Below are 18528 nucleotides of genomic sequence, written 5' to 3' on the forward strand. Positions count from 1 at the left end.
AGAAACACCTTGTGTTTTGTTTTGTTTTAAAGAAAACTCTTCCGGGGAGAATTCTGTGCATGGTCAGAAAAACCCTGTGTTCTTTTAAAAAGAAAACTCTTCCGGGGAGAATTCTGTGCCTGGTCTGCGGAGATGCAAGGAGATTTGTGTCTTTAAAAAAGAAGCAGCTGGGGGGGGGGGACGACGCCAAACCAAGCCTAAGAAAGACAGGCTGGAGGGGCGGGTGGTCTTCTGTTGTTTTTATCCCGTCCACCGCCCCACACCGGAGGAGGGGGAGGCCCAGGCTGTCAGCTGCTGCCGCCGCCCTCCCCCGCTCCGCCCTCCCGGTCTGAGGTTCACACCCACAGCCCTCGCGATCAGCGATCCTCCCCGCTCCCTCCCACCCCAGCAGGTCGGGCTCCTGCAACTTTCTTTGGCTTCGCAGCACCGACTTCCTCCTGGCGGCTCCTCGCAGCGGCTGCCAGCCGGCCCCGGACGAGCCCTCGACGGGCGGCGGCGGCTGACTCCCTGACTGCGGCCGGCTCGCCCCCTCGGGGCCCGGGGAGACGGCGATGGGGGCCGCGCGGGGCCGCAGCCAGCGGTGAGGAAGAGCGCGAGCGCAGCAGCCCGGAGCCTTCACCGACGGGGCGGCCATGAGCTCGGTGTGGAAGCGGCTCCAGCGCGTGGGGAAGCGGGCGGGCAAGTTCCAGTTCGTCGCCTGCTACCAGGAGCTGGAGGTGGAGTGCACCAAGAAATGGTGAGGAGGGAGGGAGGCAGGGGCGCGCGCGGCTGCACCACCGCCAGGGCGTGGTGGTGGTGGTGGTGGTGGTGACGACACGGGGCACTAGTGAATGCACCAGGGCTGGTGGGCGGAGCCAAGGCCGTGGCAGGAAGTTGAGAGAGACGGCGGTGGTGCAGAATGCACGAGGCGTGGTGAAGCGAGGTTATGGGGGTGGGGGGAATACACGCGTGTTAGCAAAACGGTGAGCAAAAAGGCTGCGCTCTCGGTCTCAGTAAGAGAACCCAAGAACAGCCCCGCTGGATCAGGCCCGTCTTTGTCCCGCATCCCGTTCCCCCACAGTGGTTCCCCCACCCGATGCCCCTGAGGAGCCCACCGGCAGAGAAGGTGAGGGCTTGCCCTCTTCTCCTGCGCTTGCTCCCCTGCAACTGGGATTGAGAGGCATCTAAGTTCTCTTTACAGCAGCCTTGGGAGGTAGGCCGGGATGGGGCTGGTTAACGCCCTGTTGCAGATGCAGGGGCTGAGGCCGAGAGAGGTTTGCATCCCCGCGTTGTAAGATGCTGAGTGGCTGAGGTGACATTTGAACTGGGGGCTTCCTGCTGCCACAGGGTGTAGGCCATCAGTTAGTTTTGCTGCGCTGGGCAAGGCAGAGGGGAAGTTGTGCCCTTCCAGTAGGGTGAGTCGTGGGTTGCCCATGGGGAAGTGGTGAAGAGGGCCCGGTGGGGAGGGCTATTTTTGTTTATCTCTTTGAAATCTTTCTAAGTCGTTTTCCCAAAGGGTTCCCCCTGATTAAGATACAGCCGTGAAAAGCAAGTCGTCATTGACAGCAATAAAACAAATAAAACTTCTGATTAAAAATAGCCACCAAAGAACCCAAAAAACCCGAATAAATAAAGCAATTGATAAAAATAGCCACAAAAGAATCCAAATCGGCCAGTGCCTGTCAGAAGAAGACGGTCATGACATTCTTTGGGAAACGTAATAAAGTAGATTTCGAGTTAATGGGACTTTTTCCTGGAACAAGTTAAGACTGCAGCTTGTTCCAGAAGAAGGTTCCGCGATTCAAAAATCGACTGCACAGGTCCTGCATGGTCACGGCTCCAAAATCGTGACACCTTTTCCTTGGCTGCTGATCTTGGAAAGTGATATTTGGGAACTAGGAGGCTTTGTTTGAACTTCTGTGGGGGGGAAGGATCCTTAAGGTGTGAAGGTTCACAGGTGACTGGGTCCAGAACCAAATTGGTGACGTGTGTGCAGAACAGGCTGAGTACAAGCAGGCCTCCTAGTACCTGTCTGGAGACATAGAATCGCAGAATGTCAGAGTTGGAAGGGACCCTAAAGGTCTTTAGTTCCCTGTTCTGTGCAGTCCCTGACAGACAGCTGTCCAGCCTCTGTTTGAAATGCTCCCCGCACACAGTCTTCAAGGGCAGCCCCATGTAGAATGTGCTGCAGTAGTCAAGCCTGGAAGTTATGGGAGCATGGATAAGCATAGCAGTGGCCAGGCTTCTGCTGTGTTCTAGGAAATAATGTGAGTGCTGATCTGTGCACTAGGAATGGTGAATCGGGTGGTAACTAAAGAGAGGGGAGTCTCAGAGCTGTGGGGTCTTGCGGTGGGGAGGGATGGGGGGTGCACACTTCCCTTCCTCCAAGTGCAGATGGGTAAATTAGAGATGGCAGTGTTCCCTCTAACAGAGATTCCCAAATGTAGTTGACCACAACTCCCGTAACTTCCAGCCAAAGGCCACCACAGCTGGGGATGCTGGGAGTTGTAGTCAACAACATCTTGAATCCCCTGTTAGAGAGGTTGTTGGTTGGAGACTCCTAACCTAAGCTGGGGGGCAAGGGTGGAAATGCACCTGATCACGTTCTTGGTCACTGTGTGGGGCCAAGAAGGGCTTGATCCAGCCGATCTGCTCTTTGCTGCCTCGCCCGTCTGGCCAGCTGCGAGTTGGGACGGGATGGACAGAATGTGTGAAGGCAATCTCCTCTGCAGAGACAAGGGCGCACAGTTGCTTCTGCCAGGAGGAGGGCGAGATTGACGGGAGGCCCTTTTTGACATCGGAGTTCCGTCCCTGGGAGCAGCAGGTGTGGATGCCGGGCAGGTGTCGGGCTGAATGAGGCAGCTACAGAAACAAAGCGCAGTCGTTCGGAGGCTGCTCGCCCGCAGTGATCCCTCCGTGGGTCACGAGTGGCCCCAAAGAGGAGGGGAACGCAAGCTGACTTATTTCCTCGCTGATTGCCTGGAACTGATGAGTCTTCCTAGCCACAGATGACTCGGCCACTGACTCTTAATCCCAAGGAAAACAGCACTCTTGACGTGCTCTGGGCCAACCGGCCTGACTGCGGCCTTCCTCTGCTGCATTAGGACTGGCTAGGGGCAGCTGATAGGCTGCCCGAGAGAGACATTTGCCCTTCGGTCTAAGATGGGGCCTACTAAAAGCTGGGCAAGAGGAGGGTTCCATTCAGCAGCTGCGACTTAAACAGAGACCTGTTGGGGTGTGTGTGTGAAATCTGCCAAGAAAGCCGCCTGTGCCGGCGTCGGGTGGGAAAGCGCTCTGCACATGCCTCGATGCTTTCTTTTTTATGGTTTTGCACATTCCAAGCTTGAGGTCTGAAGGGTCAGTCCTGGAATTCGCCTCTCCAGGGCATGTGGTAGCATGCAATGCTTATTTTATGTTTATGTTTATTTTTATTTTGGGAGTGGGGCGGTGTGCCAGAACTCAGGCCTCCCTGGAAGAGACCTCCTCGGGCACAGGAGCTCTGCCCTTTCATCTCCAAAGTGTGGGCAGGGAATGGTCTGTGATCACTTGCTCCTAAAATAACTAAATGCCCTCTGCGCATGCTCAGAGGGGCTAGCTGTTTTGCATGCTTTGGGGGTGAGCCCTGCTTGTGGGGAGCGCTGGGATAGAGAGGAGCCCCCCCATGGGAGTTTGGGGGAAGTTTCTGGGGGCACAAAGGGGGGCAAGTTCCCTTGTATCTCAGAGGTTGGGGGAGCCCCCTCAAACATTGGGATGCAGTTGCTTATGGTGGTGGCAGATGGTTGTGGGGAGCTGTGTCCCCCAAAGTGGGGCTGAGATGCCCTGCTGGGCTTCAGAAACTGGAGCAAAGCAGGCCCTGGACGGCTCTCGTCTGTTTCCCCCCCTCCGTTCTGACACAGCAGAGGCCTTATAAGGGCCTCGGGAAATGATAAATATTTAGTCATTGCAGGGCTAAAAATGGAAGTAGGAGGGCGAAAGCTGGGATGGGGGGGCCTAGCATTTCAGGAGGACTGTAGCAAAGGGGGGGGTTGTAGATGGTGAGGCACGACAGGGGTCCCAGCGGGGAGAGGGAGCATCCGGGCACCCCGCTTTGGGGCAGTCCGGGGTACCAGATTGCTTTGCTTCTCTGCCGCTCAATTTCTTTCCAGTCTCTGGCCCCCAGCCCCACCCTCATTCCCATGACTTGGCAGGATCCGACCCGTCCTTGGCAGCGTGAAGGGAGGGGGAGGGAGGAGAGAGAGCAGACGGCTGCTCAGTCTTGTTTCTTATTTTTATTTTGTTTTTTGTTTTCCGGAGAGGTGTTGGGGTTCCAGCCAGCCTGGAAACCTTGTGCCTTTGGATCTCTCCTCCTCATCGTTAGTGGCGAGGGGCAAGCACTCTGCACGTGTTCAGAGGCGCCATCATTGCTCTGGACTGTTGTGTTAAAATACATTCTGGGGCTCAAATTTAGCCCTTGCACGTGTGGTGCCCCACAGACTGGATGTGGGGGAATGAGGTAAGGGTGGATGGGGCCCGTAGCTCAGTGGCAGAGCATCTGCCTGGCATGAGGAAGGTCCCGGGTTCAATCCCTGGCAGCATCCCCAGATAGGGCTGAGAAAAGTTCCTTCCTGAAGCCCTGGAGAGCCGCTGCCAGTCAGAGTAGAAAACAGTGAACTGGATGGACGAATGGCCTGACTCGGATGGCAGCTTCCTATAGATGGCCGCTTAGTCCAGTTTTAAATGCATCGATTTCAGGTCCAGTTCCTGAACCCTAAATAAGATGTGAGGACTTAACACTTTATGGAGGGAGTATGACCTAACCCAAAAGTTCTTCAGCTTTATCCCAGATATATGGTGGGAGCCTGACTGTGTTCTTTGGAGGAAGAGAGCAAGGTGCTCTGCAAATGCTCTGAGGCACCTACATCCTTATCCTTCCTTCCTGTATTAAGGGGATGAGCCCTGAAGTTGGAAATCGGTTCTAGTGAGCCCTGCAGAGCCCGCACTTGAACTCTGCTTTTGCAGGTTTCTGAGTCCGAATCTGCAATGCCAGCACTTGATAATTCGACCACTTCGCAGGGATATCTCCTGCACAGCGGCACTTGGGTTTTCTTCAATGCCAGCTCTGCTGATTTTCCAAGTGCAAACGGCCGGGGTTTGCCTTTGGCACCTGCTTCCAACACCAGAGCCCAGCTCAGCTGTGAAACACAAGCGTTGGCGAAGGACAGTGCCTCTGAGTACATACAGAGTGCTTCTCCCTCTCCTCTGAACCAGATTAGCAGCACCAATGGGAGCATTCCCCTGGAGGCAAATCGGAGCCATGGCAGGAAGCAGATCAGGACCGCAGTGGGGCAAAATGATTCTTGCCCGAAACCTTGGAGAGCCTGCTGCCAGACCGTGCAGACGATCTCGAAGGCCAATGTCTGACTCAGTAGGCTCCGAGGGCCAGGAAAGACTTGGCTGCACCGTTGTTTTCGCCCAGAGGCCCCTGCCTCTCCATCCCAGTCCTGGGTCGAAAAGGGAATCTCCTTTTGGTGGAGCCGGGTGAGCGGATTGGGTTTCTTCGCTGAGCCCAGATATAACCCAGCACCTGCAGCGGATTTATGACCCTGGCCCCAGGGCTAAAATTAGCCTTTGGCCACTAGCCCGGAAGAACGAAAGATGCCGTTAGAGGAAGGCAGGAGCCGAGCTCAGCAGCAGCCCCTTGGGTGGGGCTCTGTGGGCGGTCGCTATTTTTATGTTCAAAATGATGTGGAGAGAAGCTCTCCAGAGGGTCAGAGATGAGATCCAGGGTTCAAAGGTTATTATTAATGATAATAATTAATAATAAATGCTGTAATATGGGGAGGGGAGCAGGCTTGTATGGGAGAGGTTTTCTTGAGATGAACGCTGCTGTTCTTGTGGAATGCCTCTCCATCCGTTTTCATGACACTTACCTAGGAGAACTTCAGGCCCTTGAGTTGGTGCTATCCATCTCTCTCTACTCTGATGGCTTTATTTATTTTAATTTAATTTTATTTATTTTATTTTATTTTTTTTATTTATTGACAAGTCCCAGGGAACTGTGTTTCCTAGACTAGGATAGTCAAGAGGTAGAATTGTTTAATAAACTATTTCTCCCCCCGTCCGCCCCAAGCAGTTTTGTTTCTGTTCCTTGTAAAAGGAAGCCCGTTTACTCTTCCATCACTAAATCTGGTAATTTTGTCCAGTGTCATGGTCTGGCTCCCAGATCCAAAGAGAATTGGTCAAGGCCTGATTATCGTAGTGCTGTCTCAGTGCCTGGCTCTCTGCAATGAATGAGAGTAGAGGTCCCTGCCCCACAGGGCTTACATTCTAGAAACAGGTTGTATTTCGACTTAATTTTACAGTAAGGTATTGGGAGGACTACAGGCTTGTGCCAAAAAAAATTTAAAGGATGAGTGAGCTTTGAGGAGGGATTTGAAGGAAATAAGAGAGGTGGAATTGTAGAGGCATTTGGGGAAATGGCTCCAGGCCTAAGGGGCAGCGAGGGAGAAAGGGTGGAGTTGTTTGGGGGAGCAGGGGGTGGTGGTGTTGGGGGAGCAAAAGGCACAGGCAGGAATGCAGCAGGTTACTAAAGTTGAGATGTCAAGAGAGGCGAAGCCATTTGAGGTCACTGAAAGCGAACTGAGGCGGCCACCCATCCAGGCCCTGACCAAACCTGACCCTGCTTAGCTCCAGCATCGTGACTGTATGAACTCCACACAGCCCTAGGGTCTTATGCGGTATTCTTCCTGAGAAAGAGGGGAACCAGACTCCTGGGTCCTTTTCAGAACTTGGGACTAATCGGGGTGGAGGGGACTTGTGGACTGGACGAAGGCTTATGTGATCCTGAAATCTAGGCCAGGATTCTTGCAGGAACCCTGTCCCTGAGACCTAGGGGTGGGGGCTTGGGGTGGGGCAGGGCGGAGCTGAGGTTATTAGAAGCGGGGGGGGGTAGGAAAACATGATGGGGGGGCTTAAAAGACAGTAGGGGCTGATCTCTCCCTGCATGTCATAGGAACACAGGAAGCTGCCATATACTGAGTCAGACCATTGGTCTATCTAGCTCAGTATTGTCTTCACAGACTGGCAGCGGCTTCTCCAAGGTTGCAGGCAGGAGTCTCTCTCAGCCCTATCTGGGAGATGCTGCCAGGGAGGGAAGGAACTTGGAACCTTCTGCATGCAAGCATGCAGGGGCTCTTCCCAGAGCAGCCCATCCCCTTAGGGGAAGAAGATCTTGCGGGTGCTGGGGTGGAGTCCTGCTGCCAGTTGGGCGTGGCCCAGCCTGCTTGTGGGGGAACCACCAGCGTCACACCCAGTGAGCCTGGGAAGCGGGAGATAAACTTAGCCCGCACACACCCCGACCCTGGGCACTTCCAGTTACTGCATGGCTCAGCCATAACCCCTCTCAGTCCTGTCTCCAGTTCAGCCCCGCCGAAAGACAGTTCTGTGCTTCAGAAGGAGTTAAATGAGTACTTCCCTTGGAGGCGTTCAAGCTTGGGTCCCCCGGATGGGGTTGGACTACAACTCCCATTGCCCAGTGATGCTGTGGATGATGGGAGTTGTAGTCCGACAAGATCTGGGGCAGGGGGGCAAGGCTAAGAACCCCTGGCGTAACCCATTTGCGAATTGTCTCAGAACAAAACAGTGGGATATAAAGGATGCTGTGAATAAATGATGTTGGGGAAAGATGGTACGGGATGGGGTGGAGGTCCATGGCTCTTAAACAGGGAGGAGGAGTGAGGACAGAGCTGGCTATGAACCCCTATGGCTGAACCTCTGTGTTCAGAGACCGCTTGCCTGTGGGGCAAAAGGAGGAGAAGGTTGTTGATTTCAAGGCCAACTTGTGGGGTTTGTGAAGGCCTCTGTTTGGCCCCGGTGGGGGGGCTGGTTGCTGGACCCATTGGACCCCACCTTTGTCAGATTCAGCAGGGTTCTTCCTGTGATCATATCTTAAGCGGAGGCATGGTATTTTCAAAAATATTTTATTCATTTTTTTTATATACCCCACCTTTTGCCCCTAAGAAGACTTGTAAGCTTCTATGCAGCTTACAAACAATGAAAATACAGTCTTTTAAAAAATGCACAATGGATGCATGGAAACCGTGAGTGCAACATGAAAAATAATAACACAGCTACTTAAAAAAACAAAACAAAAAAACAAATTGCAAATGACATTGAATCAACTGAGAATCTGTCGCTCAGAGGAGGTAGAGAGGAATCTTGGAAAATGCGCAGCGGTGGTTTGCTGCTGTTACTGAGACAAGCAAGGCTAGGGTGGGCTTGTTTGTAGGAAGAGGAAGTTGGCCCTTTGTGGCCTTCAAGGCCCCTTCCAGTTCTAAAATTATGTGATTCTAAAAGCATGGCTGTAGCAGATCCCTGCACAGAGCAGGGGTTGGCCAAGATCCCTTCCAGCTCCAAACCTTCTTTCCTTTAGGCCTCCAAAGTGCCTACAATGACTGTTGCAGGCAAGTGGGCCAGTTCTGTGGGCTAGTAAGTTTGCCTCTGTGCTTTATTTCTGAATCCTTTCCCCTCTGACCCCAGGCAGCCGGACAAGTTGGTTGTGGTCTGGACCCGAAGGAACCGGCGGATCTGCTCCAAGGTGTGTGCATTTCTTGCAGCGGTGGACTGGGGGTTGTTCCCCGTGACTGTGCTCAGAATTCATTCTGGACACAGAAGAAAAAGGTTGGGCTGAAGTCCGTGCAAATGCAGCAGAAGATGCCGGTGATGATTCGTCCCACCAGTACCCAGTGGGACACACACACACAGACACACAGCCTACCCACAGCCACCCATCACCCCACTGAATTCCCTCCCTTGTAGAAGGTGCTGTTTGGCATATCTGTGGCACCACACACACACACACACACACACACAGACAGTGATTTGGTATGGCTGATGCGACAAGTATTTTTTCTTAAGTGGATGATTAAATTTATTGAAGCCGGATGATTCAAGGAGATATGTCATTAAAAGATAAATAACCTTAAAGGTATAAAGGGTTTGCCCAATTAGGCTGGGCGTAGTCCTAATCCCTACCCAAACCCTGGCCCAGATTCCCTTTTACCACGCCAACAACACTCGCTCTGGTGACACAAACCTCTTAAATTGTCATATTTTAAATTTTTTGTTTTTGTTTTTAACTAATGTTTTAATGTTGTTTTTATTTCGTTGTAAACTGCCCAGAGACGTGAATTCTGGGCCACATAAAAATATATAAAATAAAATAAATAAATAAAAGAAAAGGGGCCTTTTCCTCCCTTAACAAGCCTGCAAGGGCTAAGTCAGGTCGCCTTGTCATGTAGGGCCCTGGAAGTCGCTCTGTAGCTGCCCAGCTGCTCTTCTGGTCTTGACACCAAAGTCTTCAATTTAGTCCTCCCCTCCCATCCAAGGCCTTTGCCTGGTCTGCTGTCTCAGATGCCACAGTCTTCAATTTGGTCCTCACTGCTCCCTGAGCAGGGCCTTTGCCTTGCCTGCTGATGCCAAGTCTTCAGTCTGGTCCTCCACTCCATTTCTGGCCAGTTAACCGCTTCACTGCCAGGCTCCTTGAAGATGCCAAGTCTTCAGTCTGGTCCTCCACTCCATTTCTGGCCAGTTAACCGCTTCACTGCCAGGCTCCTTGAAGATGAGGCTTCATTTGCTAGCCAGCTCTCCCTCAGCTGCTAGTCTTCTTTGAAGGTACAGAGACTAATCTGCTTAGGTGAGCTTAGCTAACCCTAACCCAACCTCTCTGCTCCAGCTCAGCTGTCCTCCTTTTAAACTGGCCTAAGCCCCTGCCTGCCTGCAGCCGCCTTCTTTAATTTGATTGGACAGGGCCTTTGCCTGAGGGACCCTTCTCATTGGTCAGTTTTTGGATGCCACCCAAACCCCTAAGCTTTGTCAAAACTATAGTGTGTAAAGAGCCAAAGGTAAATCTGGTCAGCCACATAAACAGACCCTACACTGGTTGCAAAGTAGTTCCCTAAGTGCACGCAGATGTCATCTCTTACACCAAACACCAACATTATTAATTAAATAAAACTAATAGATGGATTCTTCACAGTGCTGGTGGATGTCTTAGATATTTACTTGTTTTTCTTCAGGCACACAGCTGGCAACCAGGAATCAAGAACCCCTACCGGGGCACGGTGGTCTGGATGGTACCTGAGAACGTGGACATCATGGTGACTCTCTATCGGGTACGACCGCCATGGTGTTGGGGATCCAGCCCAGCCCAGGCGGGCTTTGGCACATGCAGGATTTTAAAAGGAGGAGGATTCAGGGGGGGAAATTGAGGGGACATAAAAAGGGCAAGTGAGGGTCAGGGTGAGATTTTCATCTCACATGTCAGATTTTTGGAATTGAGGGAATAGCATGTGATGCATTAACACAGGGATTCCCAACGTTGGGACCCTAGATGGACTACAACTCCCATCATCCCCAGCCACAATGGCAGGAGATGATGGGATTTGTAGTCCAACGTCATCTGGAGACCCACGGTTGGGAGCATTAACGCACTCATTCTCAACACATTTTCCCTGAAGGAAGTCCGAATAGTTTTGAGGAAGTTAACTTTCAAGGAAGTGTGTTAAAGATTGCAGCCTTATTTTAATGCCCAGTGTGTGAGTCAGCAACGGGTCTAGTAATGTGGGCGGCGGGAGGAGGGGGTGAGATGTTGCCTGAGAGGGACATGCCCCCCTCGCCCGCCCCCTACCCACGCCCAACACCACCTATGATACCTTCCTGGTGGCAGGTCCTTAGCTGGAACTGGGTGTGAAGGCTTGGGAGAATGGTTTCCAGAAAGACTTGGGCTGTACCTGTTGCATTTGTTTCTTTGCGTGCAGGTAAACATCCTGACCGCACGATTGCTATGGTTGCCCATAACGTGCTCCTATTCAAACATTATGTTCAACACTCTTGCAACCTGCGTACAATAAACACAGGTACAGATCTGTAGGCAGGTACAGTCATTCACATGTTATCTTGAGCGCAGGTTCAGCAGTCCACTTGCTGTCTGGACCATGCATTTGAGGGGCCTGCACCCAGGTTCTCTTTTAAAGTGAAGGCAACTACAGTCATCCACACAGAAACACGTGCCAGGGTACAGACATCTGAACACATGTATGACATAATGTCTAAATAGGTCTCCTGCAGCTTATTGGGAAGCTGTGCTCCAAACCGGAGGGCGTTTATAGAAACCTTAGTCCCACGTGTTGTATTTATTAATTTATTTTTACATTTACGTCCTGCTCTTCCTCCGAGGAGCCCAGAGTGGTGCACACAGAAATATTTATCCTCACAGCAACCCTGCGAGTTAGGTTAGATAAGCAACTAGCCCAAAGTACCCCAGTGAGTTTTGTGGCTGAACCAGAATTTGAACTCGGAACTCTCCAGTCCTAGTCCAACACTCTAACCACGACGGCTCTCATTGCACCCCACTGGATGACCCCCTTTCTTTTTTCTCTTCCAGGACCCGCACGTAGAGGAATACGAGGACAAGGATTGGACCTTTGTGATTGAAAATGTACATTCACGGGGCCTTGGGACCGAGGGTGGAGCTTGGTTTAGTTTGGCTGTAGAACAGAGATGGAGAGTTAGGACTCCAGGGTGATGTCTCTGCCACCAGAAGCAAAACAGTGTCTTGGTCATGTTTCTTATTTATGGTTTTGATTGTTTTATTATCTATGTTTGATTCTAATGTAAACCGCCCTGAGCCACTTTAGGAAGGGTGGTATATACACTGAATGAACGAACAAATCATTTTTAAAAACCCGTTTGCCCTGTGTAAATGGTGGATGGGTTAACTATGGCAAAGCCATCTGAGCGCTCAGACTCTTAGGTCCCATGGCAATTGACGAGTTGGGGGCTGGGGGGAATCCTGGAACCCTATTGTTAATGCTGGGATTGCATGGTGGTTTGATGGCAAGTGAAGGCAGGGTAGGTCTATCTGATGGCAAGTAAAGGCAGGGTAGGTCTATCTGATGGCAAGTGAAGGCAGGGTAGGTCTATCTGATGGCAAGTGAAGGCAGGGTAGGTCTGTCTGATGGCAAGTGAAGGTCTTCAGATCAGGGATGGAGTGAGAGGTTAGGAGCACTCAGAGTGTTCAGAGGGGTGGATTGTGGGGAGCAGGAGAGACCTGTAGTGGGGTGCATGTGTCAGTTTCTTGGCAAACGTGGCGACTGTTTTCCACTCCGCCCCCCTCCAGGAATCGAAAGGTCGGCGCAAGGTGCTGGCATCGGTGGACGTGAATCTTAAACGCTTTGCCAGCCCCACACCCACCCAGGTGGACCTGAAGCTGAAGCTGAAGCCCCGCTCAGTGAAGGTGGTGGCGGCCACGTTGCAGCTCACCATATCCTGCGTGTTCCTGCGTGAGGGGAAAGCCACGTGAGTTCCACCGGTGCCCCGGGGGAGAAGGGGGTTGCAGTGGGGAAACTCCCGTTAACCAGAGCCCGGCCTGGGCTCTGTTGATCCTTCTCACTTATGTAGAGCAGGAGCTGGAGTAAGCAAAGGGGTATCTCGCTAGGAGGAGAGCTGGCCTCGTGGCTGCAAGCATGAATGGTCCCCTTTGCTAAGCAGGGTCTGCCCTGGTTTGCATCTGAATGGGAGACTCCATGTGAGCATTGTAAGATATTCCCCTCAGGGGATGGAGCCTCTCTGGGAAGAGCAGAAGGTTTCAAGTTCCCTCCCTGGCAGCATCTCCAAAATAGGGCTGGGAGAGATTCCTGCCTGCAACCTTGGAGAAGCCGCTGCCAGTCTGTGTTGATAATACTGAGCTAGATAGACCAATGGTCTCTGACTCAGTATATGGCAGCCCCCTATGTGCCTATGATCACTTGGCCTCAAATGAGGAGTCTGGTATGCGCAGTCTCCTGTATGGGTCCAGGACAGGCTGGGGTCCATTTTTGTCGCAGGCAGGCAAGGAACAAGGGACCAGAGCAGAAGGCAGAGTCACAAATAAGCTGGCTTCCAGCAATTGGATTAGACAGGTGAGAGTCACGAGGGCCAGAAGCAAAAGACATGGGGCATACCCTGTGGCTTTTGGCACCCTGGGCAAAGTTTGACTCAGGCACCCTCCAGCCGAGAAATGCAGAACCCCGGCGGCTTTAACTTGAACTGCACCAGCGGCTTATTCATGAGGGTAGAATGACCAGTCCACATGGATGACCAGTGAGCGACTAACCCGCGAGGGGTTGAGGATACAGTGGCAGAGAGTTCCCCTTCTGGTATTTTTTTTTGGGGGGGGGGACTCTAACACCTCAGAAACGAAAAGATGCTCTTGTTGATTTGGAAATCCATCCTGAGACCATTTCTTTTTGGAAATGAATACCAAGGCAAGCCATTTGTCTTCCAAGAGAAGGAGTGCGGCTTGTAAGACGAGCTGTTTATTAGGCACTGAGGTGCAGTGAGCCAAGCAGGCTGTGTATTTTGGGGAGCAGGGTAACACTTACATTCTTACACCCCGGCGCAGTACATCCAGGCTGGAATACAAGAGGGAGGGAGAGAGAGAAGATTGGGCAGTGCTATATTCTGGCACTGTCTATGCCCTCACCCCATAAGAACTGGCGCCGTAGGCAACTGCCTCACTCTACCTAGTAGACAGGCTGACCCAGCAAAGACAGGCTGGTGCTCGTGTTCAGGGTAGGGCACGGAGCGAGGCTGTGTTGCTACTTGGTAAGACGGGTTGCTCGGACTGAAATCTGGAACAACCCTTCTATAGAGCTAACCAGCCCCTGTTGGTTCCTCTGGTCACATGGGCTGGAATTGCAGTACCGACTCCAGCCACTCTTAAGGGCGGTGCTGTAGAGCATCAGAGGTCAGGGCGATAATTGTGTGTTAGCTCTCTTGGGGAGCTTAAAGGGTAGGACGTCCGGGTCCTGCTTCCAGAGTTGCTGGTTCGAGCCTCCTGGTGCCTGATGCTTCCTGTTGATCCGAAGGCAGCTGTTCATCTGTGACACCCATCCCCCTTCTCTCGAAATTCCAGCGATGAGGACATGCAGAGTTTGGCCAGCCTGATGAGCGTCAAGCCCTTGGACATTGGCAACATGGACGATTTCGCTGACAGCGAGGAGGAGGAGGAACCCCCTAAGCAGAGCCAGCAGGAGGATGCTATGGGCCAAGGTGTGCCCTCTACAGGTGGGGCAACTTTCCTCCGCCCATAATATCACATTTCCCAGCCCACAGACTCCTATTGGCTAGATTTTTGGAAAGACATAAGAGGGCGATTCAGGCTTTCTCCTCTGGTCTGGGAAATCGCTAACTGCTGTTCTCACCTCTCTCCTTGCAAGATTTTGATCTGGAGCTGTCGAGCAGACTGGGTTTATCCGAGGAATATGAATACAAATACAACGGTTATTTATATACCACTTTTCAGCAAAAGTCCCCAAAGCGGTTGAAGTAGATATAAATAAATAAAAGTGCTCCCTGTCCCCAAAGGGCTCACAGTCTAAAAAGAGACATAAAACAAGTACCAGCAACAGCCCCTGGAGGGATGCTGTGCTGGGAATGGAGAGGTCCAGTTGCTTTCCCCCTGCTCAGTAAAGAGAATCACCACGTTTAAAAGGTGCCTCTTTGCTCAGTTAGCCGGGGGACATTCGAACTAGCTGGCAGAGGAGCCAGGGTTTTGCGAGGAGCTCTGTTTTGCTTGAGCATAGGAACATAGGGAGCTGCCATCTACTGAGTCAGACCGTTGGTCTGTCTTGCTCAGTATTGTCTTCACAGACTGGCAGCGGCTTCTCCAAGGCTGCAGGCAGGAGTCTCTCTCAGCCCTATCTTGGAGGTTCTGCCAGGAAGGGAACTTGGAACCTTTTTCTGCTCTTCCCAGAGCGGCTCCATCCCCTTAAAGGGAATCTCTTCCAGTGCTCACACTTCTAGTCTCCCATTCAAATGCAACCAGAGCGGACCCTGCTTAGCTAAGGGGACAAGCCCTGCTTGCTGCCACCAGACCAGCTCTCCTCTCCTTACAGCGGAGGTGCTGCAAGATGTTTGGCGGTCACGATCCACTTGCAGAGCAGCTGAGGTCTTGCAGTGGACCTGACCAGGGGCAGAGCTTTAGGCGCCCTGGAATACCAGAAGGCAGGCCTGCCTCCATGCTCAAGTCCCAATTACAGGCCCTGTGCCAAGTGCCCCAACCTTCAGAAGAACGGTGGCCGGCCGGAGATCAGCAGTGGCCCCTCGGCTATGGAATCCCCTCTCCAGGGAGGCCCAGAGAGGGTGTTTTCCCTCCCCTCCTCCTGGAGGCAGGCTGGCTGTCCAAACCAGCAAGACGCTCAATGTGTCATTTCCGTTTGCCTCCGCCCCCCGCTAGCTTTTCTTCCTTGCTCTCTCAGGAGACCCTGGGTCGTCTTTGCCTTGCTGGAAGGAGCCCTGGGAGCCAAGGGTGGGATTTCCAGGCCCCCGCTTCCGCCCCCCCCCTCGCCCCCACCCAGTAGCAATGCATCCACTTCTGCTCGAGTCACCGTCTTCTCTCTTTCCTTTCCTCCTTTTTCTTCCTGTCTTGTTGCGTCTGTTCAGGATTGCTCCAAAATGTGTTGACGGACTATTTCTCAGGTAGGCCCCCCCCGCCCCATTTCAAGGTGGGCTTCGCACCCTTTCCACCCGGTGGTCCTTTTCACAGTCGGGGAAAGGACCCTCTGAGATTTTCTGCGGCACACTGGGTGGGCCGGGCGGGAATCCGGATGCGTGCGGTGGTGGCATATTCCAGCTCCGCTAGCCCAGAGCACCAGAGTGTGAGTGTGTGAGAAGCCAAGGGGTTCTCTTGCTTGTGGGACTTGTGGGCTTGCATTTTGAATCGCTTCCGTTTTGACAGTGAAGTGTGCCAGAGGCTGGTACCCAAAGGGGCCAGGCCCGTAGCTCAGTGGCAGAGCATCTGCTTTGCATGCAGAAGGTCCCCGGTTCAATCCCTGGCAGCATCTCCAGGTAGGGCTGGGAAAGACTCCTGCCTGGAACCTTGGAGAGCCGCTGCCAGTCCGTGTCGACAATACTGAGCCAGATGGACCAAGGGTCTGACTCCGTAGAAAGCAGCTTCCTGTGTTCATCGACAGTATCCATGGCGGGACGCTTGCTTTGCATGCAGAAGATTCCAGGTTTGATCTGAAAGCCCAGAGAGTAGAAAATAGCTAGATACCCCTGACAAAGATTCCCTCTTCTAAAAATCAGTGGCAGAGCCCTGCTTGACCTGGGGAAGGTCCCAAGTTCAATCCCTCGCAGCATCTCCAGTGAGGGCTGGGAGAGATCCCTGCCGGAGCCCCAAAGAGCTGCTGCCAGTCAGTGCAGACAATACTGAGTTGAACGGACCGAGAGTCGGGCTCGGTAGGAAGCAGCTGTATGTGTTCAGTGGACCTGTGGCTTCATTTCGGCTGGGGAGGGCAGTTAAAGTGCCAGGGACTTCACAGAAAAAGGGCCAGGGGGCTGAAGAGAGAGGCAGAACCATGCAGGTATTCTGCAAGGACGTTCTGGACGTGGGAGGGCAGGAATGGGCATTGAAGCATCTGGAAGATAGCAGGATGCAGTGGCCAGGCAGCAAATGAAATCTTACCCTCTCCTCTTTTTCTCTCTCTCCTCCTGCACCCCTCCTTTTTCTTTTTCTTCCTGGACTTTTGCACAGACACTTCCTGGGATCTGAGCACCCTGGCGGAGGAAGAGGAGGACTCGTCCGCCCAGAGCTCAAGCCAAGCCACGTCGGGCATCGGTGCCCCTTCCAGGAACCTCAGGAAGGAAGGTAAGATCAAGGCAGCTGTATGCGGGGCGGGGTGGGTGGGGGTTGTACCTCCAGTTTGGAGGGCAGTGGGCTGGGCAGGCAGAAGGTCTCGTGGGCCAGCGTGAGGGAAGGCTGAGAGTCCCAAATCCTAGGCAGTGCTGGCATCAGAAAAGAGTGCAATTTGGAGGGTGGGGGGTATAGAAAAAGCAAAAGGCGGGAGGGCACACACACACACCCCGTTAGATTTGAGAAATCTAGAAATAATGATGTCTTCGGCCTGAACGTTCCTATCGAAAGCACGTTTCCTGCTAGAGTTTTGATGGGATTGACGTCTCCTTGAAGAGACTACAGTGCCACTTGCAATTTGTTGATTCAGCAAGGGGGGAGAGCTACTTATCTGGGGGAGGGTTCTTGCGCACACACACACACACACCCTTCCCCATTTGCCTCCAGGCTCTCCTGTGTCCCAGAGAACTGCAGGTTCCCACCACTACACCCCCCGTGCCGGGAAATGGCACCCCCATTTTTATATCTGTGCGGAATGAGTCTTGTTCTGGGCAGCAGTATCAAGGCAGCGTGTGCATACATGCATTCAGAGCGGGGCCTTCCTGATTCAACCTGAGCAGGATCGAAAATTAACTGAGCAGACATTAAAAAAAACTTGTCGGTGCACACACATGAGCACGCTTTAGAGGGAGCACTGCCCCATATGCTGTACCCCTAGGCAGGGAAAAGATGTTTCTGCTCCTATTGAGAGGGACAGGATCCTGCCAGGGGAAAGGAGGCAGTTCCAGGGAACCAGCTCTGCTACCCTTCCCTCCCTTCCCCTCATTTCATTCATCTTTGCACTAAAGACCACGACTTACATGCAGCATTTTCTCTCTGCCTCTATTTCTACATCCGTGCCCTTTTGGGGACTTGCCTTGTTTTATTAATATTTTTTTTGCAGCTGTCTTCCTCCTTTACTTAAAAAAAAAAAATCTGATCTTTTTTAGCACTCTTTGGAGACACTTCTCCATCCGCCTTGCAGTTCAGCTTCCTTTAAACCTGGAGGGTTTCTCTTCCCCTCCAGCAGCGGCCGGCCCCTTTCCCGTCTCCAGTGCCTCCTGGCTGCTCTCCACAAGGGACTCAGGCCTGCAGCAAAACCAGTGCTGCTGTGCTTGCTGGCCCAGGCGGCAGCAGCATGGTGGGAAGGAGCCATGCTGGTCCGTGGTGGTGATGTAATCTAGGGCAGGGGTTTCCACCTGGGGTCCACAGAGAGGGTTGGACTACATCTCCCATCATTCCCAGGGGCTCAACAGCATCCAGGGATCCAAAGCTGAGAATCCTTGTTCTCCGGGCAGAAGCTGGCAAGCAGGAACCATCTGAAATTTGAACCCCTTAGTTAGGGGGGGCGTTTCCTTTCCTCTTCCCCACCCTGGGCCCTCTCTTTTCTGCCTGGACCTTTTGTGGAGGAATCGACGTGATGGTTCTGACATTCTAGAAGCCGTTAGTAAAGTTCTGGGTCTCGAGAAATAGTTCCACACCCTCCTGGCCTTACTAGCTTCTCTAGGAGGCCAGAGAACAAACTCGGTTCCTTTACCGGACAACAGAGTAGGTGCAGGATGGTGGCGTGGGGGTGGGAGGAGAGATTGTGGCTGCCCCAAATCTGCTGTCTCGAGGCTGGCCGCTTCACCCGGCTGTCCCCATGGGCATCTGAAATGTTGGGGTGAGGGGGACACAGCTCACTGGTGGAGCAACAGCTTTGTGTCCAGAAAGGTCCCAGGTTCACTCCCTGGCAGCATCTCCAGGTAGGGCTGGGAAAGACTCCTGGCTCGAACCTTGGAGATTCACGGCCAGCCAGTGTAGACGACACTGAGCTAGATGGACCAAGGGTCTGACTCAGTTTAGGGCAGCCTCCT

The 18528-nt window shown here is 52.8% G+C and overlaps 1 protein-coding gene across 5 annotated transcripts in view; it reads left to right on the forward strand.

The window, feature by feature from the left end:
- The first annotated feature begins 318 nt into the window (after positions 1-318).
- Positions 319-18528, forward strand: part of EHBP1L1 (EH domain binding protein 1 like 1) — a 39448-nt gene continuing 21238 nt past the window's right edge. For 2 of the 5 annotated variants that reach the window (XM_053278456.1, XM_053278458.1), the window contains exons 1-8: positions 319-736; positions 8497-8554; positions 10035-10130; positions 11402-11455; positions 12137-12315; positions 13913-14064; positions 15442-15477; positions 16535-16648. In XM_053278456.1, the coding sequence (XP_053134431.1) occupies positions 633-736; positions 8497-8554; positions 10035-10130; positions 11402-11455; positions 12137-12315; positions 13913-14064; positions 15442-15477; positions 16535-16648 (793 nt within the window). In that variant the 5' untranslated portion in view covers positions 319-632. The remainder of the gene's footprint in view (positions 737-8496; positions 8555-10034; positions 10131-11401; positions 11456-12136; positions 12316-13912; positions 14065-15441; positions 15478-16534; positions 16649-18528) is intronic. The other 3 variants (XM_053278454.1, XM_053278459.1, XM_053278455.1) reach the window with 3 other exon arrangements.

Source organism: Hemicordylus capensis, chromosome 14 (assembly GCF_027244095.1).
Source record: "Hemicordylus capensis ecotype Gifberg chromosome 14, rHemCap1.1.pri, whole genome shotgun sequence".
NCBI lineage: Eukaryota > Metazoa > Chordata > Lepidosauria > Squamata > Cordylidae > Hemicordylus > Hemicordylus capensis.